At 35.7% G+C, this 14108-nt stretch overlaps 1 protein-coding gene across 1 annotated transcript in view; it reads left to right on the forward strand.

The window, feature by feature from the left end:
- LOC142352315 (uncharacterized) overlaps window positions 1-3116 on the forward strand; it is a 27451-nt gene extending 24335 nt beyond the window's left edge. The window contains exon 3 of the mRNA XM_075404850.1: window positions 2032-3116. Coding sequence (XP_075260965.1) covers window positions 2032-2705 — 674 coding nt within the window. The 3' untranslated portion in view covers window positions 2706-3116. The remainder of the gene's footprint in view (window positions 1-2031) is intronic.
- Window positions 3117-14108: the final 10992 nt, after the last annotated feature.

Genomic DNA, 14108 nt, shown 5'->3' on the forward strand with positions numbered 1-14108 from the left:
CTCCTAATTATCTAAACTACACAGCACAGCACGAACCCCCCACCACTTATCTACCCCCCCCCCTCCACCGCCCCTGCACCCCGACCCCCCACCTACCCCTACCCCCTCCCTTCACCCCCCAACTACCCCAGCCACAAGCCACCTCCCAAACTTATCTACCCACCCACCTACCTACCTACCCCCCCACCTACCCCTACCCCCCAAAAACTACCCCTCCCTTCACCTAACTACCCCCACCTACCCTCCCCCCCCCACCACTACCCACCTCCCCAACCTATCTACCCACCCACCCCACCTAGCTCCCCCACCCCCCCCCCCCCCCCCCGCACCTAAAAATTGTCGCATTTTTAAAACACTTTAATGTGGTTTGTTGGGCTACTTCTGTTTTTTTCTCTTGTCTATTTCGATGTTCTGATATCGGTAACGTTAGGTTAGAGATTATAATGCACGACGATTCCAGTCGTTTCCGGTATTCTACGGGCTATGTTTTTTTTGGCAGAAAGCAAGTTTGTTCATGACTTGAATTTTGACTTCCTTCTGTTCGAGCATTTACCTCCGTTTTTGATTGTTAACTTCTGTTTTCGAACATTGGACTTTAACAGTAGTTTCGTTTGTAATGTATAGCAATTGGTAACAGTCTGTAATTCAAGTTGAAGTGGTCAATTTGAGAAAATTTGATCCCATTTAGTTACCTACCCGAAAAAAATACCCCCCCCCACGTACCTACCCCCCCCCCCTCGTACCTACCTACCACCCCCCCCCCCACCTACCTACCTACCCACCCCCCGCAACGTACCTACCCCCACTCCACCTACCTACACACCCACTACCACCTACCTGCCCACCTACGAAACCCCACCAATACTTACCCACACCCCTGAACTGAAAAGATTTTAACACTCTTTATGTTATATTGATCTACTATTTTTGTTATTCGGAGTTTTTTTTTCGATATTCTGATTTTGACCAAGTTAGGGTAGAGATTATTTTGCTCGACGATTCGAGTCGTTTCCGGCATTCTACCGGCTATGTCTTTTTTTCGTCGTCTCCATCGATGATTCTTACGGCCTGACTTCTTGGAACTGACTTTTTCAATGACTTCAGGGACTTGTGTTCGTGACGTCATTTTTGCTTTTAGGTTAATTGCGTGACTTACCTCACTCAAAAAAATGACTTCTGAACTTATGGAACTTTAAATTTTATGAACATTTACTAGTTAATAGTGTGCATCTAAGTAGTGCCAAACTTATATGCCCTCATTCTTGATTATTAGTCTTGAGTTTTTGATTTCGAATATCAATTTTGAAAACGCTATTTTCGGGCTTTTTCCTTATAGACCGTATGTGTCATAAAATTGACAGTCCGAATATAACCCAAAAAGTCTATTGGTCTATTAAAGGACTGGTGGTCGATCTGTCAATCTTATTCCTTTAGTTGTTTCAATTCATGGAAGGCCACAGGCGTCTATCGCGGCTATTTTCCGGAAATCTGCCGGCTATGTTCTTTATAAACTTATTGTATACACTCCTCCATGTACACACACACACACAACACGTACCTTAGTCAAAGTTAGGAAGTTGATAACAGGGGGAAGATCGCTAGAAGAGGTATTAGGGGGTGACTGGTATTGATTATCGGGTGCTAGGACAATAGATCGAAAGACAACAGATCGAGAGTGATAATTAAATTATTCAAGTTGCGTATTGACCAATCAGATTTGAGTGCGCTCATTTATTATACAGGATAAGACATGCTCTGTTGTAATATTTTGTTCGGTTGTGATAGATTCATATCAAGTCCCACGGGCCGCTAAGGCATGGCTATTCCTCACGAGGCATGCCCATATTGCGAAAATTATATAGCAGCTCGCAAATAATGCTTAATTTCAACCAATAGGAATAGAGATTAATTATCTATCTATTTTTTTCGCCCAATTTTTCTGTTTTCGATCTGTCGTCCTTTTGATCTATTGTCCGGTCACCTGATAATCGACGTTGAATCAGCGATCATGTTTTTTTCTTTTCGTTTCAGGCCTAGGAGATCTGTCGTTTCAACTAGATGCATATATCTACGGCATTTTAAGTGCTGTAGCTCAAAGCGTTTACCTGCTCCTAGTGCAAAAGAGCTCAAAGGAGGACAAATTATCAGTACTGGATATCAGCTACATAACTGCTATCAATGCATTCCCACTATGTCTCAGTGCAATATTCATATTTGACGAGATGTCCAAACTTCGCGACTTCCACGGATGGTTCCTGGACGGTTTTCTCTTCCATTTTTCACTGGTTACAGTATCTGGAACTCTTCTGGTCTACTCTCAGTTTTTGTGTACTGCTGTGACGTCAGCACTCACTACAAGTTTAGGAGCAACTATGAAATCAGTTTTGACAACCATTATTGGGTTTTTCACTTTTGGAGGTGTGCATGTTAACGGTACCGGGTTCACAGGTATAGTGCTCAACACTCTGGGTGGTATTCTGTACACATTTTTCAAATTCCTGGAAGCGAAGAAAAAAGAGGCTCGTGCAAGTGTGGCCGGTAATGAAAAAAGTGGTAGCGTTCTTTTCCATGTCGATTCATCGCAGTTTATAAGGATTGACATGGGGAAATCTGATGAGAAGGATGATGTTGATCGATCCAAGGACTCCTCGACTTTGTTGCCGACGCCTACAATGAAGCGACACTCTCCTGCACATTCTCAATAGAGAGCGTACTTCTCTCAACGCTGCTATAATTTCTCAGTAGGAAATGTATATCACATTAATCTTATCTCTCGATTAATATTATCTCTCGATAGTTTTACTCGTTCAACAAATGATATGTAGCATAGAGTGCTGACACAGGGACTTCTACGGTGGAGGGGGCCTTAAAATTTTTCCCTACCCTTCCTTCAACCCAACTGCAACTCTTTCCCTACAACTGGCTAGGATACTTTACGGTTCTGTTGCAAATTAACGGTTGTGGGACCCCCTCTTCCCCTCGCGGGTGTCCCATAGATATGTTAATTATTGATCAAAATTTCTGTCTTTTTTAGTCAATCCTGGTCTCATTATTATGACCACGGGGATGTTAAGATATAAACTTTCTTGCAAGTCTATCTTTTCAAAATGCCTCGTTTTATTGGCTACCTGTTCTTTGAACATAGAGTATAGTGATTAAAGATAAAGAAAGCTTGGCATGTCTCCCATACCCCCAGTGTTTTTTGACCAAATTACAAAAATTGTTGTCATAGGGCACTTCACGAAGTAAAAAAAAATAGCACGTGCGACTGGAGGTGTAAAATTTCATGTGCCCGCTAAGCTTGGGAGGGGGGGGGGGGGGGTTGATGTATGTCATGACTCAAAGGGCAGATAGCATGGTAGGGGTTGGTTGAAGTTGTACTACCATACTTATGTTTATATCTTTGATTGCCACTTGTAAATAGTCATTCCTCAGGGTTGTGTATAACTGTAAATATAAAAACCGTATTTTAAGTTGGAACCCAAACGAACGGTCGAGAAAGTTCCGGATGTGCAATTGAGCATCAGACATACATAAAAATGCTAATATTTCTCCCATGTTGCTCGCTACATTCCTCCATCTCATCCTAATTTAGCCCCATGATTTTGTTTAAAATTTCTGATCTATGTCTAAATGTTCGAACCGTTCGTTTGATTTTCAACGTTGACACGCCTTATAATTTTCAGAGTCATTTTAATCTTCGATTATAAATATTCACCTTTCTTCAATTGTTCCAAAGAATGCGTTTACATATCATTGTTTTTGAGACATCTATTTTTCCAGATGTCTTTGACTTGAAGGCAGAATTGGTTCACGCGATTGTTGTGACTATTTCACGTTTTGCGATCACCCATCACCTCTTGGCAATCTTAACAAAATCATATTTGATTATTTCTATTGCCGTTAGTAATTTTCTCCCCATCAATAATATGCACCTGCTAAGCTGGGAGGGGGGATTCTGTTTCCGAAACAGAAAACATCCAAAGTTTTAAGGTAATATTGGCTGTCGGCAATCTTGCTTGAATTGATGTATCATCAACCCGTCAATTATTTTGAAACACTTAGTTTTTTGGTAATGCTTAACATAAGCGGCCTCGCATGTTTGCTCTCTAAAGACACCCTTTTTGAAATGAGAACGAAGTGACCTCTGATCAGAGCTTCCTAAAGCAAACTGATCTCTGATCAGATCGAAGTGGTCGGTGATCAGGCTATCGTGCTCTCAGATTTTTTGTGCCCTCGTTATGCTCTCGAAGCCACATCTAAGTGTACGATGTTGAATGACGTCTGGGAGTTTCAATATTTGGGTTTGTTTTGTCAGCAACAATTTCTGGCAGAAAAATGAATTGAGTGTCATGATAATTTTTTTTAGATTCAATTTTGACTTAGCCTATTTTAACCCTGACTTAATGAGCTCAGAAGTGTGTTCTGCTGCTTTTTGTTTAATTCTAAGGTTAATTGGTATAGACCATGAAATACCTCTCCCATTATGAGAAAGACCAAAATGATCTTGGAAAACCTTTAATTTACACTGTTGATTTGAGAACTGAGCGGTCAATTTCTTCTGAGTTAAGGGCACAGCTTTCCTAACTTTTTTTGTTTTTTTTGAAGAGCTCTATGGCTCTTTTTCTTTCACCCCTAGTGAACAAAATCAGGCTATGCGAACAAACTAATCATTCCTTTTGAACTATGTTTTTGTAACTTTATAAGAGCTGGAAATGACTATTGCAATTAGTATATATAGTTATACAGTAAATAACGTGAGACGTGATACAGTTTGTTTTATCATATGTGACTTGCCTCCTTAAAAACGTGAGTTGTGACACTCAATTGTAGGAACACAAATTAAAGGTCATTTCCGTGCACCTTAGCAGACTCTTTTTTTTATAGGGTTCTTTCTCCTTTAAACATTGTGATTTTTTTGGGCTCACAACAGAATTTTACACTTCAAATAATGATGAATATTCAAAACACAGGTTGGAAGATTTTTCTTCTATTCGTGTTTGAATGTCAGTGATGTTCAATTTTTGATATTTTGTCGCAATCTGTTTCTTTTCGTCCGGGTCTACTTGACCCTAAATAGTTCTGCACCGTAAATTGTCACACGTCAATTAATAAATCCCACAGTTTGTTCACTCCGATCTTTTTTAGCAACAAACTGTTTATCTATGTCGGCATCCAAATGAACAGTTAGCGAAAGCTCAATTTCAAATAACAAACGAATGACATTCAGGATTGCGAAATTATTCAGTTTAAATTTAAAGGTATACGAGAACGCTTTTAAGCTTTGCGCGTTTGATCGAAGTACACTTACGACTGGCTTCTTTTTTAATGCTTTTCAATCTGTTTTAAAATAGTTTTCTTAGTCTGAGAGACGGACAAAATGGTACGTGGAATTGCAATAAATTAGCATTAAATTTACCAACATTCAGTGCGTTTGATTGTAAGTTTACCGCAGTTTGTCCGGAGTCAAATTATGGACGCAATGAGTAAAAAAGTAAAGGCATTTAATTTAAGAGAGGTGTTACGCATATCTTTTCACATTTGTTGGCAATAACGCTAAAGAAATGAATGTCAATTTCGTTTCTTCGATGTTTATTGATCCGACCCACTTTAGTGGGGGGAGGAACTATATACTCAAATGGGTTTTTTTTGTTCAGTCAATTTTGGCCGATCGATATAATAATCGTAGAGAGTTGTGAGTGGTATCGTTAAAAAGCTCGTCCAGCGTAGAATAGGGAATTAAAAAGATTTTTTCAGTTTTCGCTTTTTATAGGGAGTTATCGTGGTTTAAAATTTTGTGAATATTTGACGTAATTCATCTGTTTTTATTCACATTTTCGGAATTTTAGACCTAATTTTAATCAATTTTGCTAAAATTTGTTCAAATTTTTTGCTGTAATGTTATTGATTTTGTCTCAAAGATCGCGGAGGTTTGCTAAATTCTTCGATCTGAGTTTTTTGGCTAGAATTTCAGAAAAAAATTTCAAAAATTTTTTCGGGACCAAATTTGCTTATTTAGCTCACTTAAATTTGCTGGAAGTAGATAGCGTGAAACAGCAGCAATATTCTTTTTAAGCTGACAAACGAGTTAGTTCTACACCCGCTGGCTTTTAGAGTATTCTGGAATTAATATTTGGCCAGTTTTTTTCAAATTAAAACTCGATAACTATAAAAAATGCATTTTTATTTTTGACAAACTGAAAAATTTTGTTCAAAAATTGATCTATTTCGCAACCATTTGAAAAAAGTGAGTATTTTGTTAGACGCGTAGTAACATCTGGGTTGATCTTGATCTCGCCATGAATGCTCAGGAGAATAAAATTTTATAGATTTTAATGGGGCGCAACTTTCAAAATATTTCGGCTATGTAGAAGTTTTTTAGGTAAACTTCTTTTACTTACAAGAAATTCAATTCAGGGCTCAAGGAGTGACAGATACCATTCACAGAAAACGAGGCCCAGCGAGATTATAACACGGTTTCAGAATAAGCTCATGGTTTTTGTGGCTCTGACCAATTGTTTTTGTAAAAAAATTTTATGTAACTCTTGAATTTTACTTTCATTTGTTATCTTTTTTGCAATTAAATGACCTATTGTCCCCAGTCAAAGATCCAGTCATTTCTTAGGAGGTTGGAATCAATCTAGACATTTCTTTCAGTTGTTATCTAATGTCTATTTTGACTTTGAATATAATTGTTTTAAGAAAATATCGGTTAATTTTTGAACTTTGCCACTATTTTTATCTTATTCTCTCAACTTAGGGCGCAGTCTCATTAAAAACAATCATAAACCGATTTCTAGTGGGTTATAAATTAATGTTCGTAATAGTCCTGTGTTCAACTAATGGTTTCTTTCTCCTTATACTACGCTTTTTCTTTTAATTTTTTTTTATTTTTGAGCATAATTGTTTATTTTATGAGTTCAATTTGTTTCGTTGTCAAATTATCATATTACTGACAAGACGATTTGAAAGAAAGCATAGTAGGGAAAATGCACACCGTTGAATAATAGCGTATCTGGATATGTTAATTGTTTTAGTTATATAGCATATGCTTTTTGGGCTGAGACACAGTTATCTCGCAAATATTAAATAGATTTTTTTGTTTTTGCCAATTTTTGTCAGTTTTTGTTTTTTTAGGCCATATACCTGATAACAATAGGTCTCAATTGCTTCCCCAAGACATATAACTCATTCCATGTGAAGATTTCAGTTTATAGTTGTTTGTTTCAATGACTTTAAAAATGAAATACGAAATATCATTAATCCGAGATTTCATCTCAAATACATTTGCTGATTCATACATTTGTTTGTGCTTGGTTATACGTTGTGATCAATTGCTTCGACCAATAATTTCAAAAAAAGTTTTCGAGGTTTCTATACTGTTAAATTTTTGGGTTTCTTTTTTTGTCATCTCCTCGTAGTCGTCCTTTTATAAATAAGGCTCTCTGATGTTAAAATGGAGAAAGTGACAATTTACAGTTCTTGTAGGCGTCGTTTTATAATAATAGCGCCTTGAATAGTGTGATCTTGTAAAATCGTTTGAAGTTTTAGCTTCTTTATATCTTTGTTGTTATTTTTTTGGGGGGGTCGTGACTCAGTCTCATTATTAACAGGCCTAATTGGCTTCGTGAGGTATTGCAACTTAAGCCATTGCTGTTTGTTGAAATTTTAAGTCTGTTATGACTTTTGAAGATATTTATTTTCAAAAACACATTTCGGTTTTAGAGCTGCGTCATTTTTTAAATAGTTTTTTGGTCAATTTGTAGCTTAGCCTGTAAACACGGGTCACAACCCATTTCCAGTGAACTACAATTTGATCTCTATAACGACTTTGGCTTCAATCATTTTTTTCTTGGCTTTGTTACCACTGTTACTACGAGATTTAACAAAATAATTGAGATTTTTTTATACTTGTACATTTTATAGGATTTTTGTTTTCTTTTTAATATAACAACGATTGTAGGTTCCATTGGCTTTGAAATTTTGCGCAATTGAACTTTGGATGATGACATGTCTCAGTTGCTTCCTATGGAGATATAAATGTACATTTTAGGGATTTCATTTGATATCTAATGACATTAATAACGGTAAAATTAATTGTTTTCAAAAATGGAAACGTATTTTTTGAACTCTCTGCTCTTTTTTGTCGACTTGTTAACCAGTCGCAGTGAGGAAAGGTCCCATATGATTTCTAATGAAGTTTAGGTTGAATTGTTTTGTTTGGGTTTTATATGATGCAGGTTTGATTTTATGATTTTATTTATTATAGCCATCGAGTTTTGGTTCTAATTAGTGTTCGTTGTTTGATATTTATTGTCCTTTCTAGTAGTCCTATTTTCAACGACGTTCATCGGCCCTCTAGGGTGGCATTATTGTATTCGGTTCTGCTTTTTTCACCCCTATTCATTTAACCCTCTATCTTTTAACCCCGATTTATTCACCCCTCTATCATTTCATCCCGCCAATTAGCAGTCGACATCAAAGCATGTTTTGACATAACTAAGTGGATAAACTAATCCCACTTTCGGTTCTGATATTTTCATATCAAATATCACGGGCCGCTGAGGCATGGCCATGGCCCGCAAGGCATGGCCAAATGATTACATTGCTAATTTAATAATCATTATTTTATAGAAAGATTAAAATCGTGGTGAAATGATAGAGGGGTTAAAACATAGAGGGGTTAAATGATACAGCGGTAAATAAATCGGGGTTAAATGACAGGGGGTTAATTGAATAGGGGTGAAAAAGCGGTACACGATTTTATTCCATTCGTTGTTTATTGAACGATATGTATGTTGTTGAAGGTTTTCTAACTCTTCATCATTTGGTCGCCAATTAACTCAGAAATGTGGATGAGCGGGGTCGGAACCTTATGTGCGTACGCACATTACCGAGCATCCTTGTTTAAATCAAATTTGAACCACATAATTGCGCTCCAATACTTTATCGTATTAGAGCTCTCCTTCCCCCCGATGCCTTCAAGAGTTTTGTCTTTTGTATGGCAGCATCCATTTGCAAATTGGCAAAAAGCGTGCAAAATACGTCAGAGGATCCACTGAACAAGGTTTGTATTCCTATAGTGCCAACATTCAACAGCATTAGTGGCTCTGTCGATGGCTTCGTTTTATAGATGAAAGTTGATATAAAAAGAATTGAAAGCCTAGACTAAGTTTCTTTGCTTTTCATTAAGATAGCTGAATAATTGATGATGATCATTTAATTTCCATCAGCTTTTTCCTCAACAATAGCTTCAAATGTTTTTTCTTTCGGTTTTCGAAATGCAAGATCTGAGATCTTTTTAGGAGCCAGGATCATTTCATTGTTTTCTGGTACAAGTTTTGTGAATCCTAAATCCCCAATTTTTGGTAAAATCTTTTGTACTAGATTAAAATAGCAGCATAATAAAAATGAATGTTGATGTCGACTCTGAAAGAAATCTTTGTTGGTAAGATCCAAATCTTTCAAAGTTTCAAATCGGGCGATCAATCTCGAAAAATAGTTACGAGGCATCAAGTAACCGACTGTTTGTTTTCTCTGCAAGAATACTAATTGCTTTAGAGTTTGAGTAGAAAACGTTCGACGATGGATCTGGGAGATAGCTAATCAGTCTTTCGAGATAGTTAAATCGATGACAATTGTCATTATTCGTTCAACAATTGTGTCTGTGCCTAAAATTTCCTGAGAAATATGAGCATTTTTAATAGACTATAATGTGGATGAAATGACTGAGCTGTAAAGTTTTTTGTTCACACCTCAGTAGTTTCTTTCCATTTTTATCTCATTTAGTGGACTAACTTTATTTGATTATCCGAAATTTACCATCTTTTAATATTTTTTTTGCCTTGGAACAAAAATGACAGGAACTGTCACAGCCGTTTCTTTTGATAATAAGCTTTGTTTTTTTCCCTGATTGGTCTTTTTTGGTTTCTTTTTTGGTTATTTTGTTTTTTTTTGGTTCGTTTCTGTTTGTTAAAAATTAATGTTTTCAATATTTTAATTAAGAGCACTCTTGGTTAGCACTCCGTCGTTTGCTTTACATAATGAATTAGACATACAAATACTACCCGAAATTCAATATCGCTGCAGACAATTCAATATTCTTTGTGTAAAGTCTTAGATTTTTATTGTTTTTTAACAATTTACATTGTTCATTGTCTATATTTGTTTCAATGCTTTTAGAATTTAAAAACGTTATATTTTTCCTTTCTTGTTTTTTTATCAAGAATGGTGATATTTTGACGTAGCCTTGTCGATTTGAGTCTTTTGTTTTTGATCCTTTATAGTGTCTGTAGAAAAGTCCGACCGATCATTTTTTTCTTATTTGTGAAAATGATAGCTGAGCAAGTGATTTTGGCCTTCGCTTGGTCCGTCGCTCTAAAAAATTTGGTTTTATATTGGTTTCATTTTTAATTTACAAGAATCATATCTGTTCAAATGTCATTCAGAACTATAGCAAAGTTAATCGGACGAAGTGTTAAACTATTTTTGTCCGAGCAGCAGTTATTTTTTAGGCACGTTGGCGTTTGGGTATGAGATTTTGATGAGCGTTTGGATATTTTCTTATAATAGTGCTTAACGAAGGCGGATTGTGGCTTCGTCCAGGCCCTAAAATTTTTGATGTTTGAAGATTTTTGAGCCCAAAAAAATAGTTTTGCATTGGTCATTGGTTATAATGTGTTCCAAGAGGTGCTTCTGAAAATTTAAGGTTCTTCATTTTAAAGTTCTCTGCAATAATCTTTTGTTTCATTTTTTTTCTTTTATTTTTAATCGGCATTATAAACGATGATCTAATTTTGTGGCGTCTTCGGTATAAAGCAATTTCGTTTATTTCATCAAACTATCGATCGGTTTTTTTTTGCTTATCAAATCTCTAGACTACGCAATGTTATCTGTGATAAGGTTTAGAAGTCTTTATGAGCCAATTTTTTTTGAAAATTTATATATTGTGACATGGCACATCTCTCTTTTCATATGATTATCAACATTGTTTTGGGTTCCTTATTTGCTACTTTGAAGGTAACTTGACATTTGAATTTGGCAATTATCACAGCTAATTGAACTGCTTGTGACATGATCTTCCACTCCTTTGGAGGTTTCCTTGTTTTATCAAATCCTGTGAGCCCAACACCTCTTTCTTTTTTTTGAGAGTTTCGCCTTGTTGAAAGAAGTCTCCTGTACAGAGTTCATAGTTTCCGCCAACAATTCAATTTATTGGCTTTTTGAAGAGTTTATTTTTGTGAGGTATCGTTTAGTTTAGCGTTGATTGGTTTTATGTGAGGTCCACTTTACATTGTGTTTTCCAAAGTCCTTAATTGGAAGCGCTCTGTTTGGTTTCGGAAACATCTTCTTTCGGAGTTTATGAGTGATACGCCATCACGTGATTTATAAGACCTAAATTCGTTAATTTTGTGCTTCGAAGGTCAATATCAATTTTTGGAAGCATCTGGGCGTATGACATTTGATATATCTTGGTATTATATTTCCATCAAATAGCTAAAACTGTAGCCTGTCTAGTGTTTGTTTTGTCAGTCTGTGTCCCCCTTGATTTTTCGATTAATTGGGAAAAGCGTGGTGATAGTAAAATATCCTCATCAAAAACGTATATCATCATTATGACTTATCATTGTCCTAAGAAACGTTCCGAAAGTTCAGTTTCATTATTTAGTTTTTGTTTTTGCCGAGCTGCCAGACCTGTATATAAGGTTTGTTATTTTAGGTTTTTGTCATATGTGATTTTTGCTTTGTGGTTAACATCTGCAGTCTTCTTAGTGTTTTTAGACAGTTTATCTGTCCTCTAGAGGCCTAGTAAGACAGCAGAAAAAAATTTGTTTTAGAACTAAGTTTTTTCCGTTTTATCGCTTCCTTGCGCAATTATAATCAGGTAATTTTTTCTTCCCCTTTTGTGTTTAATTGTTTCCCCAAACGAAATAATTGCTACTTTTTGTGTTAGTTTTTATGCTCATGCGACTTGATTTTATTTGTTCGACGGAAGTATCTACGCTCCAGGTTGTTTCCAGTATTTATCCGCTGTTTGCATTTCGTAGATAAGGTTTCGGTAGCAACGATAAGGCCAATCTCGCATCTAATCTTGTTTTGTTTTTCTGTTCGTGCAATGTTTTGAGTGAGCCGTTACGTCATTTTTACTCTGTTGGTGTATTTACTTGTTGATTTATGCAAATTTTTTCTGTCTCACATGACCTGCTGCATTTTGAAAACCATATTTGAATTTTTTAAACTTTAATTTGCGGATAATTTCCAGGTGTACATCAACTATTTTTTTCGAAGTAAAATTATCTAGTTTGCGGCTTTCAGAAACACATCACTTCTTAACAATTCCAGATATCAAACTTTTTGTACAGAAAATGAATTTCTTTTTTGTATATTGATAACTTGAGACAACGAATACAGTTTTCTTCCAACTGGTTAGATTTCAAATTTTATTTGATACATTTTTTTTCAAACTGACCCCTCAGTTTTTTTAAAATATAGCGGCCGGGAAAATCATTGTTCGATGTATCCGTTATGTTAAAAACGACAAAATTACTCCTAGAGAACTGTGGCCTATTTTCTGTCGCACAAGAAACGCTGTTCTCCACATAACAAAGTGCACCATAAATTATTTTAATTTGATCTGGTGCATACGAGTCTTTGAGTTATTGATTTGAGCATGGTTATGCAAAAGTGACAGAAGTGAATGTGTGACATCATTGTCGGAATTTGTGGAAACACTTTGAAACTGGTAAAATAACTTTTTGTACGAAATAAGAATCAATTAGCTATCAAAAGTAGAAGATCACTGGAGTCAAATGAAAAAGGATCTGTAGCCTACTTTTATCATTTTCTTTTCAAAATTGAAAAGATTGAAACGATTGCCGATGAACAATTTATAACCATATGCACAATAGAGCAAACAAGGGTCCATGTAGAATTTAAAGTATCCAAATTGTGATTGAATTTTATGAAAAATAATCTTAGCAATCAGTTTTGTGTCTCTAAGATCTTAGGGAGCAAGTTCTTGGCTCCTCTGATTGTGTCAGGTCAGATAAGAGTCTTGAAGATCTTATACGTGAGCGCAAAGCACTTCTTTGCTGCCGTCAGAACTGCGCTAGATCAATCGCCGACTGTTACAAATATAGACCTTAAATAACCTACCAAGAGGATGGAATTTTTCTTGAGAAATTTAATGTTTAAAAAATTATCAGAAAGTTGATTAAATAGCCAAGTTGATTACGCTTTAAGCGCTCAATTTTATTTTTCAACAGCCCACTTATCTTATTAGTATGTTTTAAGGCTCCATAAAATAATTATTTGTAAGAGCGGTTTAAAAGAGCTGTAAGAGTATAGTCACATTGACGCAATGGGATTTTCCGGCAATTTTTTTCTGGGAATTGAAAAAATGACTTGAATGTTCTTCATTGGCTATTGCAAGGTGTGCTAGAAGTGAATGATGGCAAATTTTAAATTGTAATTTACTCAATAAAATAAGATCACAAAAAAGGCCAAAGTTATCTTGGTTAAGCACTTGATGATCAATTTTGAAATTTTCAAACACTATTTGCCATCGAAACATTTGCCAGCTTGTGATTAATGTGAACGGGGATGAAAATGAAATAAAAATTTTTGTCAACATTCAGTGCTTGAAGGGGCCAAGAAAGCATGAGAAAAATTCACCTAGTTGTTTTCGATTATAGTAGGAGAAGCGATTTGATCAATAAAAGCTAATGCTTTCATATTTTGTTTCTGCAAGTTGTTTGATTCTAAGTACATCAAAAAAAATTTGCTGGTTTGCATAACAACATAAGACTGCAAAATAGCTGTTGATGACATTCATGAAGAATTAAAATAAAAGAAGCTGAATTGAAGCATTGTTAATTTGTTTTTATTGGAGCATAATTTTCTATCAGGTCTCCGTAACAATTTTTTGGGAATTAATTTGCGCAATTTTTCAGAAGTGACCTTGTAATCGTAGGCGAAATCTGGAATAATTTTTATAAACAGTGAGTGCAATTAATTGTTGGAGTCCTCAGCTTAAATTTGCATCGCTCAGATCAAATATCAATTAGATTATCCTAAAGTAATTGTGTTATATGAAAATTAATCTAGGG

Source organism: Convolutriloba macropyga, chromosome 1, assembly GCF_964194025.1.
Source record: "Convolutriloba macropyga chromosome 1, txConMacr16.3, whole genome shotgun sequence".
Taxonomy (NCBI): Eukaryota; Metazoa; Xenacoelomorpha; order Acoela; family Convolutidae; genus Convolutriloba; species Convolutriloba macropyga.